This window comes from Stylophora pistillata, chromosome 9 (genome assembly GCF_964205215.1).
Source record: "Stylophora pistillata chromosome 9, jaStyPist1.2, whole genome shotgun sequence".
NCBI classification, from domain to species: Eukaryota; Metazoa; Cnidaria; class Anthozoa; order Scleractinia; family Pocilloporidae; genus Stylophora; species Stylophora pistillata.
In genome coordinates this window covers 3,106,054-3,119,190 of record NC_142527.1, presented here as the reverse complement: position 1 = coordinate 3,119,190, position 13,137 = coordinate 3,106,054, and the positions used below count along the sequence as shown (strand labels likewise).

Genomic DNA, 13,137 nt, shown 5'->3' with positions numbered 1-13,137 from the left:
TACCAAAGAGAAACCGCTGAATCAACTGATTGTCCACGGGACAATATATGGATGTTACATAAACCACCATTCGGTAACAAACAAAATGGCGTCTGGGAAACTCTTTTGAACGGTGTAAAATTGCATCAAAAGTCATGTCCAATAAGGTTAAGTCAGGGATCTTCATCGGGGGATTTGTAGCATTCACTCTTGCCGCGTTGTATCCTGCTGTGATCTACCCAAAATTACACCCTGAAGTTTTCCGTAAGTAGTTTAAAATTAAGGTTGTATAAAATGAAAATATGCAAATTTTAGAATTCCAAGGCCGCTAAAGTTCCAAGGAAAGTGTTGATATGTAAGGTTGCTTGTATATCAGAAGTCTTTAGTAGCCAATCAACTTGGTCCCTGATCGAAAAAAGAACTTATAATTGCAATGTTCCATTGTCATGGTTGCTGCAAGTCATGAACAGGAAAATGTCAGAAAAATAAATCTCTTCATGATCAAGGGTCAGAGAATTTCACTCTGAGTCAAGAAAATTTTTATAATAATATTGGAAAGAAGTCAGTGAAAAGGGAAATTTCAAGTAAATTTGAATTCGTTCATTTTGTCAGGGTCCTCTTTATGATGAAAGATTGTGACACTTTCCTTTTTGAGATTTTATGTGAAATTGTGAATTCAATTGCACTGATCAGAAAAGTTTTACGTTTTCCAAGTAAGTGTCAGGGAATTTCAAAAACATATGACTGTGGCAACCATAGCTGTTTTTCTATTGTACTTTTGTAGAGCAAATTCAGAATGAAACGAGAAGAGATATAAAACAAGAAGAGATTCAACCAGGAAGTAAGTCATAATTAGCTGTGGAAATATAATCCTGAAAACCAATTGCCACATGTGTGATAAGCTAGTACCACCATGTAGGATACAGTTAAGGGGAGGAGACAGGGGTATGGTATGGAAGAGATTATGTCCCCTTACCCCTACCCCCCTTCTCCCCCTACTCACCCCATGCTGCAATAAAAGTGATCATACAAGAAGGGAATGAAAACAATTAGGAATGCAGGGTCAGGCTAGGTAGGTACCACACATTCTACAACATGTCCCTGCCATATAAATGGTAGGTTTGGTGTATAATTCAGTTCTGTGTAATCCAACACAAAATAGTAAAGATGCAAGTTTCAACTGCAATAATAGGGACCTTAAGAAACCACAACGGCGATGGCAACGAGGACGTGGAAAAACAAGAGATCTAATTGGCAGAATAATAGCTCAGCACTTGCATTTTGAAACTTTGTACATTTCTTAGCCATCCTATGCAAAACAACAACGTGAAATCGCCAAAATTTGCATCGTCTGCGAACCGAAACAGCGACAGCAAATTATTTTTAATTTCCATTTGGAACTCAATGGCTACTTTATACGTCATGCTGAAGTTGAGCTGTGGCACTGTATGAGATAGTAAGCTCCTGCAACCATTTTTGAAATTCTAACTAAGAGTAGAAATTTATTGTTTAATCGAAGTCTTCCTTGGCATCGCTGTCGTGGTTTCTTAAGGTCCCTAATAGCATATTTTGTTGTTGCTAAGTGTGAGAGGCAGTTTTCTCACAGCTCACAGCTAACAGACTGGACTGTAGTGCAGGGGTTGGGGTTTAATACCAGGTCAGGTCATGGAGCAGTATTGTTCAGTTAGACACTCTCACCATGCCTCTCTCCACCCAGGGACATATATATGTTATCAGACCTTTTGTTGTGTGGTATCGCTGAGTATTTTTACGAGTTGTGCTGTATTTTGACAAGCCCTAGGGTGAGTCAAAATACAAATAACGAGTAAAAATACTCAGTGGTACTACACAACAAAATGTCTAGTAAGTTATTCATTATCAAACACGCCAAATTGTTATTTTAGTGCGGGTGAATTTCGCAGATATTTACTTACACAGAGTGCACGCATGATAGAAATATGCGAAGTGGAACGGAATTGACATGTTGTCGTGTTGCTGTTTCTATTTTCTTCAATAATTGAAGAAATTTCCATGTTGTCTGTTTTTCTTCATTCAATTCATCTAATAAACTTGGATCTATATTTGCCAGCCATTCTGACTCTTCATCGTCAGAAATATGATTCAAATTGTCTGCCATTTTTTTTTCTTAACTTCAATCCTATTCTTCGCTTGCGCGATGTAAGAAAACCTGTCTAACCGGTTCTCTGGAGTAACAATACCAAGTGATATTTGTACTTGTCTATGGCATTATTTGTACTCTACAGAGTGTAATTGGATAATAAGAATGGGTACTGATAGAAATCCTGATGAAATGATGGAGAGTAACCCAAAATGGACAGGCAGCCCATCCACGGGAGAGTTGTGACACTTACAGGGTTGCTTCGTGCTACAGAAACCAGGAAACCTCTTGCCTCAAGCGTACACTTTTTTCATTGTTCTTGTTGTATTTTCAGATATGAAGGTCTGGTCTGATCCATTTTCAAGAAAATAAATCCAAAGATGTTACAAAAGACCTGCTTTCAACTGCTTTCAGAGAAGAGGAACAGTGAGTGGAACAGAATGCAAAGACCACCTCCAGTTACATTCTGTGAAACAATTTTGTCCACCAGACCACTGTTAACATGAACAACATTCAATAAAATGTAATCTGATGTAAACAATAAAAAATAATTTTTTCAATAGAAATTTACTCGAGTTGTAAAATTTCCTGCTGTAAATTAAGGCAGATGATTATAAAATCATGCAAATGGCTCACAGCAAAAGGTCATCTGTGCCTTGAGGGGCCTATTGTGGGGGTGGTGCTTATTCGAGTAAATTTGTTACTCCTTTGTATTCATAGTGTACTTTGTCTTGAATGTTAAGATTGCGACAACATCACAGCATCCACAGACAGCTAACACTTCGCTGTTATAAAACACTTTATTTCTAGAACTTTTGTCTTCAAATAGCTACTAAAACCTAATATTGTTACAACTGCCTCTAAAGTTGGATTTACATTATTCATTTACATTGTTTCAATCATTAAAGGCTATCAAGTTGCTAATAAAATGTTAAATAAAAATTATTTCACATTAAATTTCATGAAGTATTTTACATGTGCTTTACATTCTGGAAAAAGTAAACTGCCAGCCCACCATAATTTAGTTAATAATATAATAGCTGTTGGTTGGAATTCTGGTACATTTACATCAAGTGGAAACTGTAGCCACTTGTAGTTATAATTGAATTTAGAATAATCAATTTCTTTCTACATTGCAACTTAGAATTTCTGGTAAGATGAGGGGTCATGTGACACGGCAATCTGATTTCTTTTGTTGCTCCTGAAATTAAAATTATATTAAGTCAAAACAAATACTGGTAGTCACTCAAGAATTGAAAATCGAAAATAACTGCATCTAGCCATTCAAAACAACATCACCAAAAAACAATATAATTCATTGGTTACATTGTGGAAGGTACTAAATGCCATGATTAATTTTTAAAAGCTGATGCTTCAAGCATATGCCTAAGCTTGAAGTTGTTCACATGTATTTCCTTAAAGCTGTCATTAAAAATCATGATCAGATTCCCATACAGGAAGAGAGAAGGCTCTTGCCAGTCAAATGAAATTTATTTCCAATTCATTCATTGGAAAGAGGATTGCTCTCTTTTCAACATGTGACTTCATAGCTCTGAGTTGATAGCAGCACACAACTAGTATCTGGGAGGCAAAGGGTTCCAATCCTGTCAAAGCCTTAAAGTTTACTTTTCAAGCTCCATTTTAGCATTTGCTTATATTACAGCTTACCTGCAAAGATCACTGCTTTATTCAATTTTATCCACTAGTCAAATGAAATTTATTTCCTAACAAATTATGAGCTATCATTTTGCTTCAGGTTTTTTTCTTTGTAATGTTAACATTTGTTCTGATTGGTTGTTGCAATTAGCAGCACATACCCGTTGTCGTCTTCTGTTCTGCTCCTCTCTTTCAGACTCTGCCAGGGCTCGTGCTAGAGCTCGGTCTTCCTCTTCTTGTGTTGTCTGTGGTGGACTGGATGACTTTGTCTTTGGCTGATCTTGTAGAGAAGCTTGTATAGCTAAGGCTAAGGCCTCATCCTCACTCTGTGAACAATAACACATTCATGTTTAGAAAAATGTGCAAGTGTTCAATGCTGCAATCTGACTGGCTACGTGCAATCCATGTTGTCATGCATCTATACTGTAACATTTGACACTTGGATAACGTCAAAATGTGGTTAGAAGAAAAAAGTGGCATGCAAAGAGTAATAAAGTTTATTATCCAACTACACTCCGTAGAGTACAAATAATGCCATAGACGAGTACAAATATCATGCAGTATTTGTACTCCAGAGAACCGGTTAGACAGTCAGGTTTTCTCACATCGCACAAGCATAGAATTGGATTGAAGTTATGAAAAAAAAAAAAAAAAAAAGGCAGACAATTTGAATCATGTTTCTGACAACGAAAGAATCGGAATGGCTGGCAAATATAGATCCAAGTTTATGAGATGAATCTAATGAAGAAAAACAATTACTAGACAACCAGGAAATTTCTTCATTTATTGAAGAAAATAGAAAGAGCGACACAACAACGTGTCAATTCTGTTCCACTTTGCATACTTCTGTCATGCACTCGCTGTAAATAAATATCCATGAAATTCACCCACACTGAAATAACAATTTGGTGTGTTGGATAACAGTAAATAACTTATAAGATGTTTTGTTGTGTAGTAAAGCTGAGTATTTTTACTCATTATTTGTATTTTGGCTCGCCCTACAGGCTCGTCAAAATACAGCACAACTTGTAAAAATACTCAGCGATACTACACAACAAAATGTCTAATAAGATAATTATATGTACGACTGATGTTCTTATCACCCACAGATGTCTTCTGTGACCTTTTACCAAACACACCCACAGCAACATGGTAACACAGCAACTATTTGATGTCTTATAACAGTAGAGAAGAAAATTTTTTTTGATAATTTTGTCATCCACGGGTCTGTCCTTCAGTGGATCATTCCTGAGAACCAATTATTTTTTGCTATAAGTATTTACCAATGCTGGTTGTGGAATGGGTTGTGGATTTGGAGTACTTGTCTGTCTTTCCCGTCTGGACCTGTACATCATACGAAAATACGCCATGCAAGAATTTTAGAATCCTAGGAATGCAATACTTGCAAGAACTCAAGATGAGGCTCTGGATGGTCTCTAATGATGAGCAACTTTTACTGTTTGAAATAACAACCAACAAAAATCTCTATGAATGATTGTGAAAATTGTATTGTAATGTCTAATCTAATTAAACAAAGACCTAGATACTTAGCACACTGTGATTGGTTAGTTTTTATGATATTTCTTTTTTCAATTTTCATTAGGTGTGCTCTATCAGGAAACAAATACAAATGATGTTGGAGGAAAAGTGTTTTTATTTTATTGTATTCTTCAGCCTGATGGGAAGTTTACCAAATAACTTGGATATTTTTTTGAAATGGGCAAGAGGAAATTTTAGAAATGACTTGTCTCACTACTAAAAGTAGATAGAACAAAAACAAGCAAAGACAAAGTCTGATCTTCTAAACAACTTCAAAGCTATCTACATGAAGCGGCCACTTATGGGCCCCATTTTTTTTTGAGTAACCATCTTTTGTCAGCTTCTGTCATTCCTAAATGATCAGACACAAAATAAATGGCCCATTTCCAAATTACCCTTGGCCTCATTTTCAAAATGAGCCCTGGTGCTCATTCTTTCATATGATTATAAGTTTTCATTCACAAGCAAATTAAACTCATTTCCACAAGTTAGAATGGTTGAGCACCAGGCCTTGTTTTGAAAATGAGGCCAAGGGTAATTCAGAAATGGGCTATTGGATTCTAACCACCCAGCACAAAAAGATATTCCTCGGGTGTACCTGTCTAAGTCTCTTCCTATTGATGACAACGATGTTTGCTGTGGTCTCTTATGTGTTTTTGATGATGAAGCCACATTCTTTGCTCTGATGGCTGCAGCTTCTCTATAAATGACAAAAAAAAAAACAAACGAAGAAAAAATCAGATAGTTTGTAGGGCTCGACACTAACGGTAGCCAGCTAGCCACAGACTAGTAGAAATTCAGCTTTGCCTGGTGGTTTTCGATTTCCACTTGCCAGTTTGGCTAGTAAACAAACTGAAAGTGTTGTTACAGTAACATCTAAGTTGTCACTAGCCACTTGGCAAGTAAGTTGAAAAGTTTAAGTGTCAAGCCCTGGTTTGAGTGATCAAAATTTTATGTCATTCAGGACAGTTTGAAGATGACTACTTGTGGAAGTGTTTATGGTAAATAACAGAATCATTTAAGTACATGTGTTTTAAAGTAAATAGAAGAAAAAGTAAGAAACATACCCTGCTTTCAAGGAAGCACTTGTTTTACTGCAAATAAAAAGGCCATACTCTTACTCACTTGACTGAAATTACAGTTAATATGGTAACCAAAATGAAAGCGAATAGATTGGCAACTCTATGTAGCATCTGCTGAACTAGAATTAAACACTAGCTTCAAGTAAAATATACACTTACTTTCCAGTTGCACCCCTTACAACCCCAGAGCAGTTGTGATCTCGCTCATGTCTGTGTTTGAGACAAAAGTTTTGCCGACAAGATTCACACCTAACAGGAATGAGCTAAGATGGTGAAAGAAAAGAAGCTATTAGCTATTAGTCATGTGAGCCTTGCAGCCAGTTACGTTTGGGTAACACGTTGTGTGACATGTTAACACAAGCAGTGTTGTCTGTAACCTTATTGATGACCACAAATTGGCCAATCAGATCACAGCATTACTGCCAACTGTGGTAAAAGTAATAGTAGCGCACTCTTGCTTATTTGTTGGGACATTACTACCTCCCCCTGTCCCTCTCAAGGTTGGTCTGCAAGATGGCACAGACACATTGGCAATTAACAACATTGAAAGAGGAAGAATGATAAAAGAACATCACAGACTAATTATGTCTGAGAGTGCAGTTTCAAACCAATTAAAGCAATAATGGTAAATACTGGTACGTAAAATTATCAATTATAATAACATACATTCCCTTTTTTTGTAAACAGACCTCTTTTTGTTTGCATCCTTTGAGAGAGCACTTATTTTGGTATGCCTATGGTGAGAAAAAAAAGAGGAAATGATATCACTTTTTATTCATGTGTTATATTTTCTTCCCATGACAGAGCCTGGATAGGTTCCATAGATCAATAGTATTATAATTCAAAAACAATTGACAATGCCATTTTATGCCATAATTGACCACTTAATGTACAGAATCTTTATCAAAAATACTACCTATTAAATTGATTTTGGGAGGGAAACATGGACTAAAAATTATCTGAAGGATTATTCTTAGTTTTAATTGAGTGGTCCTGCTTTCAGTGACTATTCAATACAGGTGGAAGACAATACAAACAGGCTGTCTGCACTTAGTAATAAGTTAACCATGACCGCTTATTATTGATAAAAGAAGTGACCGCTCAATAGGGGTGAAAATTACAGTCATAAAGGTGAAACAAATTTGGAACTTTGACCGTATAACCCATTTGGAAAAAAAAAGACATAATAATCACCTTTCTTTTAGCCACTGCTGGATCAGACTGGCAATCTCTGTCAATATGTTCTCCAACCTAAACACAGAGTAAAAATTACACAAGTCTGTCACAAAAATTCATCAAATTTTTAAAATCCAAACTTTTCTCAACACATCCACTAAAAGATGCAGCATGATTGTTCTTTAGATAATCATGCTGAAATTCAAATCTTTTCTTTTACAGAAATAAGCATAAAATACCAAAGAAAAACAAAAAACATTTTCACCTTTATGTCAGGTTGTTCCCCTCTGGGTACTGGTACTGCTTTGTTGCATAATGGACAAACTGGTACTTGAAAGTCCTAATGATGACAAAAAAATTCCACAGTTATCCAGTTATCCACAGAGACCCATTCGTAATGGTTTATAATGTTTTTGTGCACCATTTTGAATGGACTGAAGAGAAAGACTGGTGACAAATCTGCCTTGTTTACTGCTGATCAGAAGTATGTTCCACCTATTTATGTCCTAATATATGCCTACGTCTAAAATAAATGAAATCCTTGCCATGAGCTGCTTGTGGGCAAGTTTACAAGTCAGTAACCCATCAAGTATCAATCATACATCCAGAGATACCAGCCTGTGGAGATCTATAATCTGGAGATTTTTCTCTTATGCTACCACAGCATCAACTCAGTGCATCCCCCAACTAAAATATTGATTCCCCCCCCCCCCTTCCCGATCTCCCTTTCCAAAAAAAACGAAGAAAGCTTTGGTTTAGTTTCTGTCAAGAATTTTGATTGCATAAAAAAGGCTTTGAGAAATAGCGACACAAATTTGTAAAACCAAAATTGTTTTGATTATAACAAGTAAATCTGGGGTTAGGATGTTAGCCTAAAGTGGAGCAAAACCTTGCTTTTATTTGGGAGATTTGGTGAACCATATGGGAGACCAGGAGACTCATTTTGTATCCAAGAGGCTCCAGGGTAATCCAGGAGAGTCAGCATGTTTGTAGGTCACACATCATTGGCTGATCTAAAGGGGAGGAGGAGGGGGCTGGGGTCCATACCAATGTACACATATTTGTTCTCATTTTACAACAAAGTGATTGGTCGGTTGTTTTCAACAAGTAAATTCTTAATGAATAAAGGTCTAGAAAATGTAAAAGATATGTAAAGAAAAATTGTAAAAGATTAAAAATAATAATAAAAAATGTACAGAATATATATATATATATATATATATATATATATATATCACAATCTGTTGCATTTACCTTTTTGTAGGCATTTTCGCAACTGTGTTCTGTATACTTGATATGATCCTTACTATTTAACAGAAGAAAACAAATGACTGATTTACGTCACTTCACAGTACTTTAGAAAGTGATCGAACGTCAGTTAGTAAAAATAATCGTTTAATTTTCTTACCAAAACAACTTGGAGCACGCATCACATTTCATGGGAAGGAAATCTGCAAAAGTCGATTTCAGGAAAATAACCATTTAAGTTTGCTCCGTTATGGAAAAAGAAAATCAAATATCTCATTAGTTTCAAGCCTTAGGTTAGGAGCATTTTCGTGAAAATGACGAAAGTTAATAAACGGAAAATATTTCTGCGAAGTCATCACATATTGACAAACCTTTCTTCAGTGAAATTTGTTTACACAAAGATAGGTGAAAATAATTTATCTCTCAAAGACTTCAGACAGAGCTCACCTAGTTGTTTACAGGCATTAAGAGCGCAGTTTGCTCCTAATTCCGGAAATTCCATGATTACAAATTAAACTAGTAAGGGTCGATATTCGAGTCGATGTAAGATTCCTAAGTGATTCCAACTTAAAGTTAAATTGTTACTTCATATAAGCACAAATGATATATTTTGTAACCAGGCCAAGGTCCCAAAGTGCTCTCCGTTCCCCCCTCCCTCCGTGATGCGCGATATTGCTCAAAAACATGGCGGCGAACATGGTCGGGAGAGTATCACCAACTTGTTGTAGACTATTTCTGGCCCCTTTATCGAAAAATATCGCAAGAACACCTAGATTTGGTAGGTGAAATACGTAAATTTTTTTTATCTTCTAGTATTTTGCCATATATTGCACGAATTAAACTTATTCTAATCTACTTTCGTTCGTTGGTCCAGTCGCCCGGCGATTTTCATCTTGTCTTGGAGCACATCTCAGACCGGTATGTGTTCCTCAACAACTGTACTTCAGACGATATGGTGCAACTTTTACGGGTCATGGAGAACATGGCTCACCTGTAGCCGATGAAGAATTACAGAAGTGGTTAGATGAGGCGAAAAACAAAAGTTGGCTATGGAGATATTTTCACGACGTCGACGAAATCGAGAAAAGCGTAAGCATCTGATATTGGGATTAAACTCTTTTTAACTGTACTGTAACCTTAGGAATTTTGTCCCCAAAGTTCGGAATTATTTCCAGTATTACACTAGGTAAAAAAATTGTGGCCTCTAAAACTACAACAAATTTTGAAGTGAATATGCTTTGTTATTAAGTACTTATTAAGTAATTACCAGTCAAACACATCTAGTTGATTAATTTCATCAGTAAACTTTTTATCCATACGATCTGGCATGCTCTTTTTATAAAAATGATTGAAAACAATGTTTGCACAAGGGCTGCAATGGTGCAAACAGAATGAGAAAGAGCAACATGCCCCAGCTGACAGCTCTGTGAGATGGAAGATAAATAGAGAAAGAGTGGTGACCAGATGTTAAAGTGCATATTTACTATATTATGTTGCATTGGGAAATTATTTGACTTTCAGTTATGGTAACTGGCCTAGCACCATTGGGATATCTTGACCATAAGCAACATGTTTTCTTGTCTGGCTCTTCCATTTAGTCATGAATTACATACACTGTATTATCTCATTAAAAAAAAAACTTGCTTAAATGGCGACCAAGAGTTGTTCAATTTATTCCATTCATTACAGAGTTCTTCTAGCGCCAAATAACTGAATTCAAATTTGTTGTTTTCAGCTTATGTCTGAACAAGAATACAATGATCGGGAAAAAATGGTTGAAAAGGTATTTGTATTTGCCATGATAGTCTGTTTCTTTAATATTACTTGAAAAAGCTTAGCTTGATTTATGTGTGGATTCACAGTTATTTTACTGTTTTCCATACCAACTAATGTAAACAGTATTTTTGCATCATATATAGTTGATGGATAGATACTTTGACAAGCCAGATGCCAAGTTTGACTTAGATATTTTTGAAGAGTCAATTGATCTGCTTATCAAGTACAACGACAGAGATGGTGTCACAACATTTTGGAGATTAATGGAAGAAATGAATGTCGAACCTCCAGACGAGCTCAGAGAGAAGGTTTGTCAGCTGTTAATTTTGCAAAATGATAGTATTAGTCTTTCATGTTTGAAGGGTGGTCAAGATGGATTGACTTGCAAATCATGATTATTCAGTTTTATCAAAGTTGAAGGAAGGACTGTTGTTGATGACAGTAGCTCACACATGGACAACTGAGTGGACAGCATCCTCAGGATTTTGAAACATTGCAAAGCTCACAGGCAGTACCTCATTTAATGATCTTCAGAACTCTCGCAGTACAATACACATGCTTGGCCTTTTAAAACTAAGGTTAACCCCAAAACATCCATGAGCGACCAATGCAGAATTTCTTGTTACAATATCTAAGCATATCAAGCAAACAAGTGACGAGAATAAGAAAATTACCAATTAGGGTATTTTTAATTGATCCAACCCAATTCTCCAAACCAAAGTCAGGAATTTGTATGGCTGATAGTAACAATAAATATATCTTATTAACCAAGCGCAAGGGCCATACTGGGAGAATATTGGCGCGAGGTCTTGACAGTACGGACCGAGCGCAGCGAGGTCCATACAAAAATGACCGAGGGCCAATATTCTTCCAGTACGGTCCCAAGCAAGCTTGGTTAATAAGAGATTTATTATACGACTGAAGTTCAAAGGGATACAAGTGCAGTATCATTTGGGACCATTTGGGACAGTGCCCGGCCCAATATTGAGAGAATATTGACCGGCAATAGAGCATTTTGATTGGTTGATTTTAGTTATTGGCCCTCTGACTGCCCGAGTCGTGTAATAATTACTATTATAATCTTGGGAGTAAAAGGGTTGAATGTTTTTTAACTACCTAGTGAGCCTTGAAAAAAATGTATTACTGGTATTTTTTGTATATTTTTACCACTCAGATTAAATCTCTTGGTGGGTGCTATGGTAACTGGACTAACCATGTTTCATACAATGTTTGTTTTGATTCTTTCCACAGGTTGAAACTTTCCTAGTGAAAGCAAGAGAGGCCTCGTGGTACGAGTAGACAGCAGAAAATGGAGATTTTCAAACCTTTCAGTAAATACCCAAGTCTGTTAAGATGAAAATTTTGCAACCAAATGGTTAACCATGTTGGTTTGGTTTAAAGGAGGTTTGATTGCGAGCTTGCTGGTAGTCTTGTCGACACGGTCAAATCACCTGGTACAGTCTCAAATTTTGATTGTGTGAATTTGTCTTCTTACTTTTTACTGTGGAAGATCTTTCAATCTAGGTGAAGTCATCAAACTTTAAAATTGTGAATTCACTGAAAATTCTGCTAATTTGACATCTATCTTTTTGACTGGTTGTAATCACCAGTAATTTTTTTTGACTAAACTGTTTTGTAAATACACAGTTTGCTATGAACTTTATGGAAAGGAGGAAAAAAAAACATTTGGAGTAGAGCTTTAGATCTCTAACAGTATTCCAATCTGTACCAGATGATTTGAGTCCAATCTAAGTGTGTGAAAACCAGGCTGAGTTTAAAATGAGGATGTTATTATATAAACTGTGCATTGAAAATAAACAGTTGTATTTTAAGAGGTTGCGTGTGTCATTTGCTTTGCTGTACAGCTGTACTCAATATGTTTACTGTTATTCTTGCAATGGGCAAAGCTCTCCTTTTAAAAACTATCCATGAATTACACCCACCTGGTTTTTGAAACTTTGCTACAAACTGTATTTCAAATTTAGGATGGTGTCCAGAGAGAAAGTATTTACTTTTTCATCAAGTGCCAATAAAATGGTCTGCTTCCAGCAGGAAAGATTGATGATGCACACAGGGTAACAAGCCACTGTAAAATATGGTTGAGTGTGTAATTCTTCTAACACAAGTTTTTGAAACTTACTTTCTTGTTGTGATCATGTACCCGAGTTCTAATGGACAATTCTAACCAGTTTGTGTAAAAAATACTAACATCTCCTGTGAAGAAAATTGTTACTGCGATCCCTGCCTTAAACAGTGACATAGTCTCGTTTCAATCCGACAAGTGTTCTCACCCTGAGATGCACTCTCCCTTACAACGTGTTATGTAACATGATGAGACAAAACCAGCTAGAAAGCACAACATCCAGACTGAACAGATATTTCTTTGGATGTAAAACTATACATTTCCCTATTTCGATCTGTTTTTTCTCATTCTGTATGCATTACTAATTTTCAGGTACAGTAATGACTTGGATTAGTGCCAGGGGTGCTTATTTACAAATGGTATCTCAAGGGAGGAGCAGGGTTGGCATAGTGGTGAGAGCGCTCGCCTTCCACCAATGT

General features: G+C 36.3%; 3 protein-coding genes across 6 annotated transcripts; 2 read left to right on the top strand and 1 right to left on the bottom strand.

Moving 5' to 3' along the window:
* Window positions 1-52: 52 nt before the first annotated feature.
* On the top strand, window positions 53-6,019 carry LOC111344620 (small integral membrane protein 20-like). Of its 3 annotated transcripts, none has more exons than XM_088732350.1 (3): window positions 53-243; window positions 764-820; window positions 5,358-6,019. In XM_088732350.1, the coding sequence occupies exons 1-3, from the start codon at window positions 135-137 to the stop codon at window positions 5,450-5,452; spliced, it is 261 nt and encodes an 86-aa protein (XP_088588476.1). In that variant the 5' UTR covers window positions 53-134; the 3' UTR covers window positions 5,453-6,019. The 3 variants fall into 3 exon arrangements, with proteins under 3 accessions (XP_088588476.1, XP_088588477.1, XP_088588478.1); XM_088732351.1 differs by lacking the exon at window positions 5,358-6,019 and adding an exon at window positions 4,864-5,305 and having other exon boundaries at window positions 54-243; XM_088732352.1 differs by lacking the exon at window positions 5,358-6,019 and adding an exon at window positions 2,433-2,664 and having other exon boundaries at window positions 55-243.
* On the bottom strand, window positions 2,885-9,791 carry LOC111344618 (AN1-type zinc finger protein 2A). 2 transcript variants are annotated; one of them, XM_088732347.1, is made up of 12 exons: window positions 9,656-9,791; window positions 8,960-9,002; window positions 8,806-8,857; window positions 7,817-7,891; window positions 7,570-7,626; window positions 7,065-7,109; window positions 6,535-6,638; window positions 6,361-6,387; window positions 5,892-5,993; window positions 5,038-5,098; window positions 3,916-4,080; window positions 2,885-3,299 (listed from the first exon to the last, which is right to left on the bottom strand). In XM_088732347.1, the coding sequence occupies exons 2-12, from the start codon at window positions 8,989-8,991 to the stop codon at window positions 3,264-3,266; spliced, it is 756 nt and encodes a 251-aa protein (XP_088588473.1). In that variant the 5' UTR covers window positions 8,992-9,002; window positions 9,656-9,791; the 3' UTR covers window positions 2,885-3,263. The 2 variants fall into 2 exon arrangements, with proteins under 2 accessions (XP_088588473.1, XP_022807596.2); XM_022951861.2 differs by lacking the exon at window positions 9,656-9,791 and adding an exon at window positions 9,247-9,402.
* LOC111344619 (uncharacterized) lies at window positions 9,422-12,407 on the top strand. Its single transcript, XM_022951862.2, has 5 exons — window positions 9,422-9,577; window positions 9,674-9,888; window positions 10,535-10,582; window positions 10,719-10,883; window positions 11,827-12,407. The coding sequence occupies exons 1-5, from the start codon at window positions 9,484-9,486 to the stop codon at window positions 11,872-11,874; spliced, it is 570 nt and encodes a 189-aa protein (XP_022807597.1). The 5' UTR covers window positions 9,422-9,483; the 3' UTR covers window positions 11,875-12,407.
* Window positions 12,408-13,137: the final 730 nt, after the last annotated feature.

Excerpts from the sequence above, each read along its gene's own strand:
- LOC111344620 (XM_088732350.1), top strand. The coding sequence starts at position 135 with ATGTCCAATAAGGTTAAGTCAGGGATCTTCATCGGGGGATTTGTAGCA. Across the intron at positions 244-763 it reads ATTACACCCTGAAGTTTTCC|AGCAAATTCAGAATGAAACG; the intron begins GTAAGTAGTTTA and ends GTACTTTTGTAG. Across the intron at positions 821-5,357 it reads AGAAGAGATTCAACCAGGAA|GTGTGCTCTATCAGGAAACA; the intron begins GTAAGTCATAAT and ends AATTTTCATTAG.
- LOC111344618 (XM_022951861.2), bottom strand. The coding sequence starts at position 9,301 with ATGGAATTTCCGGAATTAGGAGCAAACTGCGCTCTTAATGCCTGTAAA. Across the intron at positions 7,627-7,816 it reads GGGAACAACCTGACATAAAG|GTTGGAGAACATATTGACAG; the intron begins GTGAAAATGTTT and ends CTCTGTGTTTAG. Across the intron at positions 3,300-3,915 it reads AGAACAGAAGACGACAACGG|GAGCAACAAAAGAAATCAGA; the intron begins GTATGTGCTGCT and ends TTTTAATTTCAG.
- LOC111344619 (XM_022951862.2), top strand. The coding sequence starts at position 9,484 with ATGGCGGCGAACATGGTCGGGAGAGTATCACCAACTTGTTGTAGACTA. Across the intron at positions 9,889-10,534 it reads TCGACGAAATCGAGAAAAGC|CTTATGTCTGAACAAGAATA; the intron begins GTAAGCATCTGA and ends TGTTGTTTTCAG. Across the intron at positions 10,884-11,826 it reads CAGACGAGCTCAGAGAGAAG|GTTGAAACTTTCCTAGTGAA; the intron begins GTTTGTCAGCTG and ends TTCTTTCCACAG.